This window comes from Pipra filicauda, unplaced genomic scaffold (assembly GCF_003945595.2).
Source record: "Pipra filicauda isolate LSUMZ 115617 unplaced genomic scaffold, ASM394559v2 scaffold2_size9829703_pilon, whole genome shotgun sequence".
NCBI classification, from domain to species: domain Eukaryota; kingdom Metazoa; phylum Chordata; class Aves; order Passeriformes; family Pipridae; genus Pipra; species Pipra filicauda.
The window spans coordinates 4,610,957-4,625,980 of NW_024104421.1; the positions used below are offsets into that span (position 1 = coordinate 4,610,957).

The window sequence follows — 15,024 nt, forward strand, 5'->3', positions numbered from 1 at the left end:
CCCAGCATTGCTGATTAGGACCATCATTGAGAATTTAGTGCCAGAACAGAAAGACTGCAAGTATGAATACACGTTTTTCTTAATGACTCCTGCAAATTACTTTAAATATAGTACATTCTCACTTCTGCTCCTCCACAGCAAAAATCACAAGTACCATATTTTGTATGACTCAGAGGTTTCCTTAAAAAAAATTAAAATTTTAAAGAATGAATTTATTTTTAGCTTTTGTGCCACATACTTACAGCCTCGGTGTGAATGGGATGCACAGCAAAGAACAGCGCCGTGACAAAAGCAAGTCGACAGTCCTTGAACACAGCTTTGTCACAAGTGTACATCAGCACAACAGTCACCAGACAGTGTAAAATTACATTCACTGCGTGGAAATAGAAGGGGTTCATACCAGCCAGCAATATGTTTAATCTGTAAGGAAACAAAACCGTTACTAGATTTGGAGAGGTCTTGTAATAGCAGGACATCTTTCAAACAGTCTAAAATACGCCTATTGCCCGATTTGCAGTCTTCTAACATATATGCTACTCAACTAATTACTGAAAAATCGCTCTAAACTCCTGGTTTATCTGATTAAAGAGAAATCACTTCCCCAATTATTATAATATGTTGTTGCATTTGGCAACCTTCTTTACACAGAGATAGGAGAGGCTTGTGCCCTCCCAGCACAGTTTACTGTAGTGAGACAATGCCCGTGCTTCCTCAGCAGCAAATAACCCCGGCCAACATCAGAAATATGGCACTGGTCCTATTTCCCTGTTGGCACCTTCTGCAGTCCTGTTGGACATGTGGCAGCTTTACAACACAGGTAGTTATTTTCTACTATGGAATAGATGTTTGTGCTTGGGAACAGCCAGGGATTGGTAAGGCACTGGAGCATCTGCGTAGCATTACAGGGGCATTTATTCCCATTTAACTTCCAGAATACTTCCACATAATGAAGGTTAAGCATTTATTTAAATGCTTTACTGACTTGGGGACTACATAAAGAAGCTCATCTAAGAGTGACCATCATTTTTATAAGGACATTGACAGTAAAGATAAGATAGCTAACATGACCCTAGATTCCATGAGACAATTAGGGTTCATTATTTGTGTCGATCACAACAAAAAATAAAATGTAACAAGCTGTTATGACATTTGTTTGACAGCATGTATTAACACATTTTTCTGGTCACTGTTTTTTACAGCCAGCTTGCTTAACAGCTGCTGACAAGTTTGACTTAGATGCAGTTGCAGATAATTCTCTCTAGTATTAACAGCATCTGTACATTTGGACACATATATATATACTCACACATATATACACACATACACATGGAGTCTATGTCTAGGGAACACTCCATATATGAACAAGGAATTCGGGAAAATGCCCCTTAACTAATGCTAAAGGGCATTTTTTAAAAAAAAAACTACAAGATACCCAGGGAAAAGACAACTCAATCTAAATATTTTGCATGTAGATGTAAACATGCTATAGGGTCAGTAATCCTTCCTGTTGTTACTCAGAGACTCCAGGTCTCCCATGACATACACGACCCAACAGCAAAGCCACTGAGCTGTTGCTACTGTGCAAACACCTTAGTTTTTTTTGTGAGACAGAGGAGGTGTGGAGAGGTCTGTGACGGCCAGACAACATATGTTTTTTATAAATAACTCTCTACATTCCTTATTCATAAGCAACAGAGTGCTAGCTGTCCTGGGTTGCATTTTCCAGGCCAATCTAACTTGACCAGAACCAGGAGCCTTACTTGTGCATTCCTGCTGTGCTCCCACTGGAGTGTTTGTGGAGGCAACAGCTGAAACTCAGAAAGTTTGGGAAAAAGTGAGATTTTTAGAATGACTTGACCTTTCCCTTTGAAGTATGGGTTGATGCAGTTACATTTTGACAAGACATCAGACTGTGTGGTTCAAGAATACATGAAGAGTTGGGGCTTTTTCTTTTTTTATCCCATTTCTCCTGCAAGCCACTTCAGGGCAGCAACATCCATCACTTTCCCTCATTTCTACCAGTGCTGAATGACAAACCACAACGAATGGCAGTAACAGACATCCAGCCAGAGTTTCAGCTGCAAATACACTGCAGCAGCAGGAACCCCCAGGCTTAAACCTTGCTTTCAGTGCACAGAGGGGAACAAGGGGCAGTACAGTGCCCCCCCCCCGTCCCAAAGGAGCCAAAGATCCTGCTCAGAGACACCTGCAGATGTGCACAATGTCAGGGATCACCTGCAGGACACGCTCTTTATAACAGTGAATCATTTCTGGCTGTAAATCAGCCGGAGCACAGTTGTTGCCATCGTTCTCCCTCAAATGCCAAAGTGTGCTCTGGTAACCTGATTTCTGGAGTGAGCAGGTGCAGCAGGTGAGGACGGTGAAGACAAAGTGCTCAGGCTATCAGGTGATATGAACCTATGGACAAAAATGTGAGAGATTCTCATTTATTTATTTATTTGGCCAAGTTGTGAAAATTAATCACTAAACCCATGACATCTGACAACACCCTTGAAAAAAATCTATCATTAGTCTTCATGGAACACACCTGATCCCTTCCCATCCTGCAAAACAGTTCTACTGGCAGGAGAGGCAGAACCTTACAGGGAAGGAATCTTCCTGCCCCCCATCAGGTCCCCTATCCCAAAGGCAGGGTGTGCTCCTCATGCCCCTTCTTAGGGTGAACACATCAAGTCAATGAGGCTTGTAAGCTGTGAGTTACCTGATGTAAATTATTGAAAACAGCTCTGTAAGAGCATCAGCTGAGCAGCTTGGCTGTTCCCCAGTGTATTTTTTGTATAAACTAAATAAAAGCAGAACAAAACACAGACATAACGATACCGTGTTATTCAGATAAGCCTTCCAATAAACACCAAAATCAGACTGCAAGCATACTTCAGTGTATGGTTTAAACACCATCTTTGGTGGTCCATGAACACTAAACATGAGTGTGTGCAGGTGCTATATTCACACCAGTGTTTTTTTGCTGCCAAAGCTCTTTGTCATAAGAAATTAGGCCACACGGCAACAAAGGAAACATTCTTTCGTCCTGAAACAGTCCCAGCAGAATGATGTTGAAACATTAGCAGTGGTTGAATTTATTGTACGTCAAATGGGTGAGCAAATCTGGGTCTCCAAACAGCTTTAATTCAAGTCACAAGAACTCCCCAGCACGCTCACATACCCATGGGGGGGAAAAGGCAGCCTGCAGTGGAGCAAATTTGGCTTTCCATAGTAGAGGAACTATGGAGCAACTTCTAGCCAAGGGACCAGGAGAGGATGGGTAAACAAAAAATTACTTCTCCCTTCTTAAACTTTAATACCCTTGTCTTTGTTTACTGGCAGCAGCATGTAGCAATTATACACAACACACAGCTCAGTAAACAAAGGAAGTAAAACAGAGATATGAATCTCAAAATTAAGGAAGAAACGGTCTTTCTCCAACATAATGTTCATGAACAAAAGTTCTGGCAAGCAACAACCATACTCCGTTGGAAGGGGTGAGGGTGGTATTGTCCTTGTATTTCCATATTTAAACTGGCCAGAAATGGGGAAATTCAGATCATGTGGGCTGGAAGACCTTAGCCACTTCTGCATGAAGATCATAACATCTGTCTGAGCTTGTAAGGTATGTGTTACAGGCTTGGTAGAGCACACAGCTAGGAGAGCAGATGCTTTGGGCTGGCTGGCCAGGCTTTTTGAACTGATTGCTTGTCAAACCAGAGACCTGCTTGCAAACAGCATTCTAAAGATCTGGGGCTGAATAGAGCAAGTGATAGTGCTCCTCGAAATAGAGACATCTGAAAGAGGAGACACAACCATCTCAGACAAGGAGGTCTTTCCTCAAGGGAGCCACCCACAAAATACATGGAGAAGTTTTTCATTGCTTCAACACCTCTGCTGGAAGAGGCCCTGGAGTCAAAGAGTGCACTTAGCCTCCTGGGAAACGGCAAATGGCAGTTCAGACACAAAGGCCCTCAAAAGACACAAGATAAAGGAGGAGAAGAGCACATATACCAAAGAGCAGCCTCTCCATGCTAGGTGACATTGACAGGTATCTTCCAAAAGATCTGATAAGCATCAGCCAGGCTGCAACCAAAATAAAAACTGATAGCAGAAATCTCAGCATCAATTGCACGCCTCACCAGGGAGAGAAGTCTGCAATGAAACACGTACACAAGCCAAGACTCTCGTCCCAACACTTGTCTTTGTGTCCAAGTGTTGTAGCACGTGTGGTTCAGCATGTCACACCCAATGCAGAGCACTGCCAAAACTACCTGCCCAAGCAGGAGGTATACTAAAATAAGAAATATATCTAACATAAAAATCACTTGATTTTGTTAAGGCTAATGGATGTTTTCCAGGAACAGCAGCATAGTTTGCTTGCCACCTACAGTAGCTTTTCCGTTCCTTCACCATCCACTCTAGGAAAAGGAATTACACAGCTCCACTCTCAGAAAGAGACTTTCACAGGCACCAGCTGTTGAAGGTTCACTGAGTAGAGCCTGTAAAACAGCTCTCCAGAAGTGGTAAATCATTCTGGTTCTTAAAAGAAAAGTGACATCTATCAGAACCCACAGTTAACCACCAGCCCTCCATCCCACTGGCACAGCCACCCCAAAGAATGGCATTTGTAGAGCAGGGACCATGCTACCCTCAAGCCACAGGAACTCACACCTCCTCTAGATAAGTCATCAGACAGGGACACATCTGGGCAAGCAATTCCCTATAGAGAGGGTCTGGAAATAGAGTGGGACTCAGTGACTTCATCCTCACAGACCCAGAACCAGAGGGGTCTATGATGCAAGAGACAAATCCCAAAAATATCCAGTGACTGTATATAATCACCAGCACTCCCAGGTTCTAATATAGTGCTTTTCATCCACTTGTACACACGAAGACTCATTCAACCCTTTTTAAGGCCTCTTATGATTTAATAATATTGTAAACTATAATTGGCAAGTTTCTCTTTTTATAGACTTCATTATTATCCCTGGGCAGCTCTTGTTTAGTTTAATCTGTTTTATGATTTTCAAAAGACTAACAGAGAAACACAACATGTTATGAAACAGAAATGCACAGGATAATAATGGTAATTTGTTATAGCAAGTAACACTTAATGGAAAGTCTCAGAGCATCCTACACCTCATAAAACTCCTACAGTTTTTATAAAGGAAAGCTCACATGTAGATTTATATAAATTAATCTTAACATAAGAATGCATTAAGTTTCCTGTGATCTTCTTTTCCTGTTGAAATTGTGTGTTATATATGGCAAACTTTATGCAAAGTAATACCCAATTTCAGTGTATGGTGAAATCTACTTATAAACTCCACAGATGCATGTACTGCGTGCCAGGAAAATGAGCATTTGCACTCCAAAAGAGGTGCAGCTGCATCAGTGGCAATAATGGTTAAAGCTCTTTGTGGAAACAGCTTAAAGATTAATGAGAAACCTGTAGCAGTAAACAGAAAATAAGCGCCTTTGCAGAAGTGTTAGTGCAACAGCCAGCACAAGCAGGGCAGAGTTTCCACCACAGTGCAACAGCACTTTGTGCTGATTTGTGCTGGTAATCTTTCCATAGTACAGTACAATGCCTCAGAATTAAATGGACAATAAGGCTTAAATGGTTTGTTCCTTGATTTGCTATAATGGTGACTGAGAAGACAGAGGCCGTATCAATTCCCAAGCTACAGCAACTCCCTTAGAGCGCAGCAGTCATCACTTACAAGAGCACTAGTTAAGTGCTGGCATTCAAAGCAGGTTACTGCTTTCCAGCAGAGTTAGGAAAAGAAAATAGAAATCACAATTAGACTGGGAAGAAGCAGCACCTCGAAAGCAGCAAATATGCCAGGTCAAAAATTCCTAGTGAAACCCCAGGAAGTGTGGTGTGATGATCGTCCCTGTGTTAAGAATAACGAAAGCATCATTCACATGACTTTAGATCTGCCTCCACAAACTTGGAAAACTTAAAAAAAAAAAAAAAAAACAGATGATGGTAAGTTACAAACCGACAAACCAGGTGTCATTTTATCTGGATACTGAACAAAAGGAAGTTTTGTCTTCAAAAATTATTCTTGAACAGTATCTCAGCAAGAGCAATGCACTGACGGAAACTCACATCTCGTGAAACTCTTCAGCAGCCATCAATCAGGCAGTCCTCTTCCCAGTGCAGGGAGAGATGAGACGTGATCAAGAACCAAGCTGGCACAGTCACTCATCAACAAGAGAAAGCAACACTAACAGAAATCTAGTATGAAGTTATTAGGCCTAAAGACAGTTTTTCAAACCAGGTATAATAGATTTCCACCGAATTTGAAATTAGTTTGAAATAAGCTGCAGACTATGAAGGAATTGCCGTTTTAATATACAGAAGCAAAGAGAAACAAAACAAAACCAAGCATAGTGAGTGAAAAGAGAACAGCCCTTTTTCTTTTCCCTTTCTTTCTTTAAATCCGTGAGACAATAAATGAGAAAGGCCAGGAAAGCAGTCAGAAACAGAGCAAGCAAATGCAGAGAAATGCCTTTAGCTCACCAGCAGCAGCCAGAGCACTTTATTTTCATGGACTCTAAAGAGTATTGACAGGGATGCTCCTGTGGGTAAGAAGGTTGGTCGAAAGCTGAGCCTTTTAGGTAAAAGATGACCAAAGAAAATTAAGGGTGACATTGGTGCAAGAGGAATAGAATGCCCAATGAGAGAAAATCCCCAGGAACTGGTAGGTGTTAAATAGAGACAAAACACCCCTGAAGCAAGCAGCAAAAATAACCGTGGCTGAACTCACCTCAGCCAAGTCATTCAGGAGAATTAGTGAACTCTTCCCCTCATAAAAGGCTTTTAATTCAAGAGACAGGCAAATTTTATTGAGGAGTGAGAAAATGTAACTAGGCAGAAGTCCTAAATTTTTTGTACACACCTCTCCTACTGGGCAGATCCTCATCTCTGGGCTCAGCTGCAAGCAGCCTGACAGCATGGACCCTCAGCCAGGCCTGTGCCCCCCATCCCTGGGCAGGGAGCTCTCCCTGACCCTCCCCAGCAGTCCTGTCCTCCTTCCAGGGAGTGCAAGCAACCCTAGAGAAACACAGTCCCAACCTGCAACCAAAAGAATCAGACACCTGCTATGAAAATTTCATTTGTGTGGGAGACTTCTGTGCACCTGGAAAAAAACCCTAAGCTTTGAGGCACCAAGCTTTGGGAGAAACCTGAAATGGCAGCAAGGCATTCTGCTCTGAGTCAAAAGAAAAGCTTACATGCTTAGAGATGTGTCTGTATATTCCAACTACAACACAACTAGTCTAATAAAAGCATCTGCTTCTCTTTACAAACTGCACCTCACCCCGTGTGGCTACACCAGTACTACATCAATTTCATGGCAGGTATCACAGTATCAATGTGGAGAGTGATTGCCACAGCTTGGGTCGAAATAGTAGACTAAGCTGTACAAGAGAAATACTGGCACAATCTTAAACATTGTGATGTACAGAGTGAAGAAAATACTTGTGCACTGTGTATTTAACCTGACACATTATAGCTCCACTATATTACCCTGCGATGTCAAACTGTAATACAGCATTAAATCAAGAACAAAGAAAACCTAAGGTCTTTTTTCCTTCCCCAGGTTGTTTAGGTTTTCTTAAGCTCCCTGTCCTTGAAACTCATGCCACTGATACAGCTGAAAAAACAGAAGGATCAGCTGTAAACAACTAGATAGATCAGAAGGCTGGCAGTGAATTATTGAATCAGTTCTCTCTTTGGGTATGTATTCACATCTAATCCAAGCTTACAGTCACTTAAGGCTTTGATCTGAAGTCACTGGTAGTCTTACGTTAGGCTCTTGGTGCCCACCAAGAATACTGAACTGCTGCTGAAGGGTCCCATTTACTTCCCAGCAAGGTACCTACCCAAGCCATCACTGGACAGTAGCCTTGATGGGCAGATCTGGAGTGTTATCCATTCTGCAGTCAGCACCTGAACACAGCCCAGACTTTTTAATTTATCTTTTCCCCCATTTTTTTTCCCCATCTGAAATACTAGTAGGATAGCTCTGTGCACAAATTGTGCACATCTTTTCTGGTGGGAGAGCTGCATTCCCTTTTGCAGTTTATCTCCCACAGCTCCTCTCCTCCTCAACCACCAGAGCCACCCAGCAGCAGCTGGAGTAGATAACTTTTACACCCTTCCCACAGAGCCAAGCATATTCCATGTGAACAGTCACTTTCTCCTCCTAGGAAGACCAGGTATTTGCTGTGCTTCTCTGCCCAATGCCATCCTCCCAAGTCTTTGTCATGGCTACATGTCCTAGACCTGTCACTACCATTCTCTTGTCCCTGGTGAACTGTTACTTGAGGCACCTCCCTCACCAGCATCTGCCTTGGCACCACCAACGAGGTTGAGCAGGCAGGACCTTCACTTCTCAACCACCTGCAAACCAGGAGGCTCAAATCTGATTAAAAGTCTTTAAATCTTGGCATCCGTGGGGACTTCAAAAAGCTTCACTCTCCCCATTCCCTACCACTGGACACCTTCAGGCCAAGTCCACTGTGCTGCTGACTACACCAAATCTTCATCACCTGTTTGTTTCTGGGTTGAAAAATCTACCAAAATGGGGATCTGGCAGACAAAAAGAGAAAGAGGGAGTGAGACAGCACTGAGGATTGCACCTTCTGCTTCAACAGCTGAGAAACATTTTTGCAAAACCACTGGAACCAAGGAGTAACTTAAGTGCTACTGAGGGAATAAATGATTCAGTGAACTTCTGTTAGTGGAGACAAGGTGTAAGACAGAAAGCACCCAGTTTAAATATAAAATCCTGAGTGAATTACAGAACTGGCAGTTCTTTTTTTTTCCTACCCTTCATCTTAACATTTTATAAGGAAGACACCAAGAAATAGTATATCTTAAGTCCAAAAAAAGTCACCTTCTTTAGAAAGAACTATACTGAATCACTGCTTGGAGAAGAAAATATCTGCAGGTGAACACCTCTGAGTGACAGCAACTAGAGAGCATGAAGTAAGTTTTCCCTAAGGACTAAGCAAAACCATTGCCTACCATCTCACCTCCTGTGCAGATGAGGAGTTGTGCTGGACCTGTCACCTAACAGTTATCCACGTGTAATAGGAATGCTTCTGAACCAACTAGTTTTAACACTCCTTTACTTTATAGAAGTCAAGAGAAAAGGTAAGAGAAGTTCAAAGACACAAGGCAAGCATTATTTAATTCAACAGTTCATATGCAGGCTTTTTTCCCCCCCTTCTGATGCTAACCTACACAAAGAAATGCAGCAGTTCTATGAATATTTTAAGTTTTGCTTAATGGTTCCAGTAACAGAGGCCACTCTTATTTTCCTCTGATCATTCATACTGTCAGATACGGTGTGAATGATGTCAAATACTTGAGCTCTTTTCACTGTTTGGCTCCAGAGCATTCGTCTACTGGAATGAGGACTGTCACTTATGATTTCCAATTCATCAGGGACACTGAACTACTGTTACACAATTTCAGCAATGTCTGCTTCAGATTTTTCTGACAGATGGGTGATAAATTTTTTTAATTGAGATCATTTCAGGAACACGTAGCTTATACATAGGCTATGTTCAGCCTAATGAAAAGTCCACAGGGCATCATGAGTCCTTCCTCTTACTTTCACAGCCACAAAAGGCAGAAAAGAGACTAAGTTTCTGTAGATTGATGGATCTGTAGATATAAATTTCAGCCCACCCTTCACATCTGTTCTGTGCATGCGGTTTGGAGATCTCCCAGATTCTTTAATCTTAGTACAGCAAGATGCAAAACAAGCCTTTACAGATTAAAGTTTCATGCAAGAGAAGCAGAGTCACTAGGCAGGTATAAAGATTCATGCTGCTACTAAAATGCCTTGGATTTGACCAAGGTAGCACAACAATGAAATAAATAAAACAAGTGAATTAAAAAAGTAAAGATACAAGAATACTTTGGTCCCTTCTCCCCTCCCTCAGCAAGATCCTGCAAAGCACGTCACAGAGTTTTCTCAAGTATCCTAAGTGGATGCAGTAAATTCTAACAAAAGTATTAGCAACATTCCTTTCCATTCAGTTAGGAGTCAATTTTTGTTGAGCACTCTACAAGCATCAGGGTAAAAATCCTTTTTCCTTCTGCAGGAGGAGAGAGAGCAGCCAGCAACCTCCTGCTGGGCAAGGCAGGGGTGGATGGCTCAGGCAGGCAGAGCACGGCTCAACCACAGGCTCAGTACCACTTGGCAAAAGCTCCCTGAGGCTTCTTTGGAAGCGCTAGGTTTGGAGGATCCACTCCACCCAGTTCTTAACATCTTACTCTGCCACCCCACTGGTAGAAATTAAATGGAAAGAATGTGGAAACTGGATGGCTGAAAGGATAATTGGGACACTGTGGAAATAATCTTCCTCTGCAGCCAGGGAAGATAAACGATTCCTTCCCTATTCCAAATGCAATGCCAAATGGGGAACAAATGATTCTGCCTTTGACCCAATGTCTTTGCTGTATGGTTATTATAAGCATTAAGGATGAAATCTTGCTCACAAAATTAGTCTCACTTCCCTTCCAAAAAGGACTAGACAGAGACAGCACTTCATCCTTTTTTGAGACATGCACGCACCTTTCAACAGCAAAGGCAAAACCAGTTCAAATACAGACAAATCAGAACGAAAGCATTCCATTATTAAACTTGAAGACTCTTTTGCTCATTAGCATAACATAACCTCAATCCTGCAACCTGATCTAGGAGGCCAAGTCCAGCACTAATACTGCATGCCATGCAGTCAGTGGTGACACGCACAGGTTCGCGCACATCTCACATTACCCCCAGATGTACTGTTTGACGAATGGATTAATTAGACAGATCGCCAACTACAGCAGTTTGGCTGGATAGACGCTGGAGAAGGCACTCAGTGTGCACAAAGACAGCTCTGCCCGTGGCAACCTACACCCGCATCGTTCCTTACAGAAACGTGCTGAGACACCCCTCAAGGAGAAGGCACAAAACCTGTTCTAAACAATCCAGTCTAAAAGCGTTTGTGCTGTTCAGCTATACTTTATCAGGGATATGCCACCCTGTGCCCATCCAGCTCTGCTTCCCCAGACCAATGGCTCTTGGCTCCAAGCCCACCTTTACAACAGAAGGACAGCACGTGTTCCCTGGGAATCCCAAAGGAATGTCTCATTCCCAAAAACCACTCTTGCTTCACAGACACATGTGATTTCCACGTAGTTTGTGAAATTCTATTTATATATCAGATCTTTTAAAGAACTGCTCAATTAGCAGAGTCAACACACCCTCCTGGCATACTTGTTACTGTCCACATAGTTTATTCCTTATGCCTACCATAGTTTGTAAAGAGCATCTACTGACCACCTGCAAACAGGACCAGAGTGCTAAACATTGCCCAACTACGCCAGTTCTTCAGCACAGCTCCCTGCAAACACGGGTATCATTTTTAAATACTAACACGTGCTAAATATTCACCATCATTAAGGCTTCATCAGAATAAATTAAAAAGAGAAAAACCTAATGGAAAGAATGACAAACTGTATGGATTGTAGCTAAACTGATCTGCAACAAATTCTTTTCCTCGTGGAGAGAGGCAAGCAAGGGTTTTCTTTCTAGGATTAGCGATGGTAACTGTCAATTTGTTGCTGTTCAATTTCTCTTCATTCCTATAAAACCGAAACTCCTCCTCAACGACTCTGCCCGGTACACAGGGAACATCTGAAGCAGCGAGGCTGCCGGGGAACTCCGCGACTGACACGAGAGGCTGGGAGCTGCCAGGAGGGATGCACAGAACGGCGCGGAGCCCGCGAGGCTGAACCCCTCGCTTAGCGGTAAGAAGAAAGGTAGGGATGACTACGAGTCTGCTTCAAAACAGAACGCGGGAAGTTTCTGCCGCGATCACTCAATTGCGGAGAAAAAGTACTGGAGATAAAGCAGAGGAGGAACTCGCGAAGACATTATGTGAACACCTTTCTCAGTCAATAGCGCTTTCCAAAACGCTCTGATTTCACTTTTATCCCCCCGGCAGCTTGGGGAAGAGGCGCCACCTGTTCCCAAACCACCAGGGAAGCGGGGCACTTGCCGGGAGAGCGACGGGCTCTCACGGAGCGGCGCCTCATCGCTCCTCACCTCCCGCAAACTTCCACCGGGCCGAGCCGCGGGATCGCCCCGGCGGCTGAGCCCCCTGCCCGCCCCCGGGGCGCCCCCCGTCCCGCACAGCTCCGGGCAGAAATGCTGAATCACGAAGCCGAGGGTGCGGGACGGGTGCCGCGGGACTCCCTCGACCCCCTCCCGGGTCCGGCCGGCCCCCTCCGCCCGGGCGCGGAGCCGGGAGAGGGTCCGGGCGGAGCGGGATCCGCGGCGCCGGGCACTCACTTGAAGGTGAGGACGCAGAGGGGCCGGTAGGACTTGTGGCTGGTGTTCTCGGCCATGCGCTTGCCCCAGAAGTCGTTGGCGAAGGCGGCGGACACGGGGGCGGCCGCCCGCACGTCAGGGTTGTTCACGATGGCCCAGACGTCGTCGTGCACGAACTCGCCCCGCAGCGAGTTGCCGTAGCACAGGGCGCACAGCCCCGCCAGCACCGCCGCCGCCGCCGCCCCGCCGCGCCGCCCGCCCGCCGGCGGGGACGGGGACGGGGCCGGCGCGGCTCGGTCCCGGCTGCGGGAGCCCCGTACCGAGCCCGTCACCGCCATGGCGCGGGGCGCCGCCAGGGCTGCCCCGGCTCCGGCTCCGCCGCGGCGCGGGGAGGCAGCGGCGCCCGCATGGTGCGGGGCGGGCAGCGGGACCGCCGCCGGCCACTCGCGCTCTGCCGAGGCGCTGCCTGCCCGGCTGCAAATAAACAGCGGCCGCCTCCCCGCGCCATCCCTCCCCTCCTCCTCTTCCTCCTCCTCCTCCTCCTCCTCCCTCTCGCAACCCCCCCTCCCGCACGCATGCTCCTTGCCGCGCTGTCACACCGCCGCCACCTCCTCAGCCCGTCGGCGGGGTGGGCTCAGCCCGCGGTGCCCCCCGCGCACCGGGGAGGGGGATGCGCCAGGGCACGGCAGCTCCCACGCGGGGCCGCGCCGCCCGCGGGCGGGGAGCGCTGCGGGGCGCGGAGCGCAGCCCGCTGCCCCGGGTCGCCCTGTCCGTCCTCTCCCAGGGCTGCCCTGCCGCCTGGCGCCAGCGCCTCCTCCGACCTCCCCGCGGGCACCCCCCTCCATGGCCGGTCGCAGCCTTTCTGTGGGCCAGACTCACCTGGGGCGCGGGAACATCCCAGCCCGCTCCACGGCACCCGCGCTGTTCCACAGCATCCACAGCGTGCGTGCTGATCCAGTATCGATGCTGCTGCACCGCATCCACGCTGCTCCACAGCATCAGTGCTCGCCCACACCCTCCACGCTGCAGCATCAGCTGTGCCAAACAGTCCCCCGCTGTGTCCTGCTGGAGGGGAAAGCGTTTTGGTGCCATGGAACTTGTTTTCTCTACTCTGGTCCAGCCCCTGTCTCTCTTTCAAAATCATTTGAGACCTGCAGTGAGTCCATCCCCTCCCATACATGACCTTTCTTGTCTTAGTGACAACTCCCAGTAACTTTCACTTAAGGAAAGGTTGTGGTCAGATCCTCTATTCAGCCCTGTACAAAAGGTATGTAATCATGGATTTTTCAAAAAACATGAAAACACGGACTCTATTAATGAGGTTTTGCCATTTAGAGAAAGCCTCCTGCTTATAACCAACCAAAGCAATAACACCGCTTGGCAAAGCAGCTTAGATTCAATTAGGTGAATGAACACGCTGGACATACTTTGAATTTGTTCTTGAGAAACGATACACTGAGCACGGTTCACCACCAGCCTGTGCAGTTCCAAGCTGCTCTCCGTGCGTGCATGTGAGCAAGCCTGCCTGCTTGTGGGAAAAAGAGGGGAGCGGAAGCCGTGGAGAGTTCATGCAGACTGTCTGGGGCAAGCCCGCTCCAGGAATGCTTTTTCCCCCAGCATATTTGGCACTTCGAGTGATCTGGTATTTTCCAAGTGCAACAGAACAGGCTTTTCAGATGCACTTTTGTCATAGCTAAAAATAACAGTTAACTCCAACTAGGACAGTGTTTATATCCGGGACGGGAGGAAACTCCACCAGAAGCAGAGTCATCAATTCAAAGTTTCTCTTTAAGTTGCTGATGACATTTAGGCAGTTGGCTACCTGGAGCTTTCACCAGCATGGGACACCATTCATGGAGGTGTGTTAGTGTTCATTTTCACCAAAGTTTCAAAGTTTGGGTGTGTAAAACTAGACTTCAACATCTGTGTATGGGCATGGGAAGAGAAACAGCCTGGTATCCTGAGGCATTGAAGTACCAAAGCCCACAAGTGCCCAGCAGCTCTGGAAATTAAGTGCCTAAAGGTGGAATTGGGACTTTTTGTTGACATAAATTAAAATGGTGACAGTTGGGGGGGGGGGGGAAGAGAAAGAATAGGCTATAATGTTGATGAAAGCAAAGACAATGTGTAGGATTTAAATGTTGAAATTGCCTTACAGTAGGCTGAAGGTAATTGAAATTCTGATTTACTCCACCAAAAATCTTCAATCCTCTGTAGTTCTGAAATGGGCAGCTGAGAGTCCAGCTATTCTCTGGGGCGTATGTACTGCACGTGGGTGAGCCAGGCAGCCTAAAGGGGGGTCAGCAGCACTGCTATGTGACCCCAACAAACCCAATATACTCAGCAGCCCAGCTGCTCCTCAGCAGGCTGTCCCTCCCCCTGTACCTCTGGTCTACTCACCCATGGATCAGGGTCCACACAGCCTTTCTCACCAATGTCTTTCAGCCTTCTGTCCTTCTCTGTCATCACAGGTTGGGGACAGCCCACCTGCTCCTGCCACAAAACAGGGCCCAGGGCTGCCATCAGGCAACCGGACAGGTCTCTCCATTTGTTATCCAGGACTGTGGTAGATGTCCCTGCTGTGCCACAAGTCCTGCTGTTCACTCTTTGAGCTTAACTAGTTCTTCACATAAAGCTCACCAAAAATGCAGAGTTCTAAAATGGTAAATGA

The 15,024-nt window shown here is 46.2% G+C and overlaps 1 protein-coding gene across 2 annotated transcripts in view; it reads right to left on the minus strand.

Moving 5' to 3' along the window:
- TMTC1 (transmembrane O-mannosyltransferase targeting cadherins 1) overlaps positions 1 to 13,348 on the minus strand; it is a 145,813-nt gene extending 132,465 nt beyond the window's left edge. The window contains exons 1-2 of one of the 2 annotated variants that reach the window (XM_039383164.1): positions 13,233 to 13,348; positions 243 to 420 (exon numbers count right to left, since the gene is read on the minus strand). In XM_039383164.1, the coding sequence (XP_039239098.1) occupies positions 243 to 420; positions 13,233 to 13,333 (279 nt within the window). In that variant the 5' untranslated portion in view covers positions 13,334 to 13,348. Of the gene's footprint in view, positions 1 to 242; positions 421 to 12,374; positions 12,825 to 13,232 lie in introns of those variants that run through there. The other variant, XM_027726647.2, reaches the window with a different exon arrangement.
- Between the last annotated feature and the right edge of the window lie 1,676 nt (positions 13,349 to 15,024).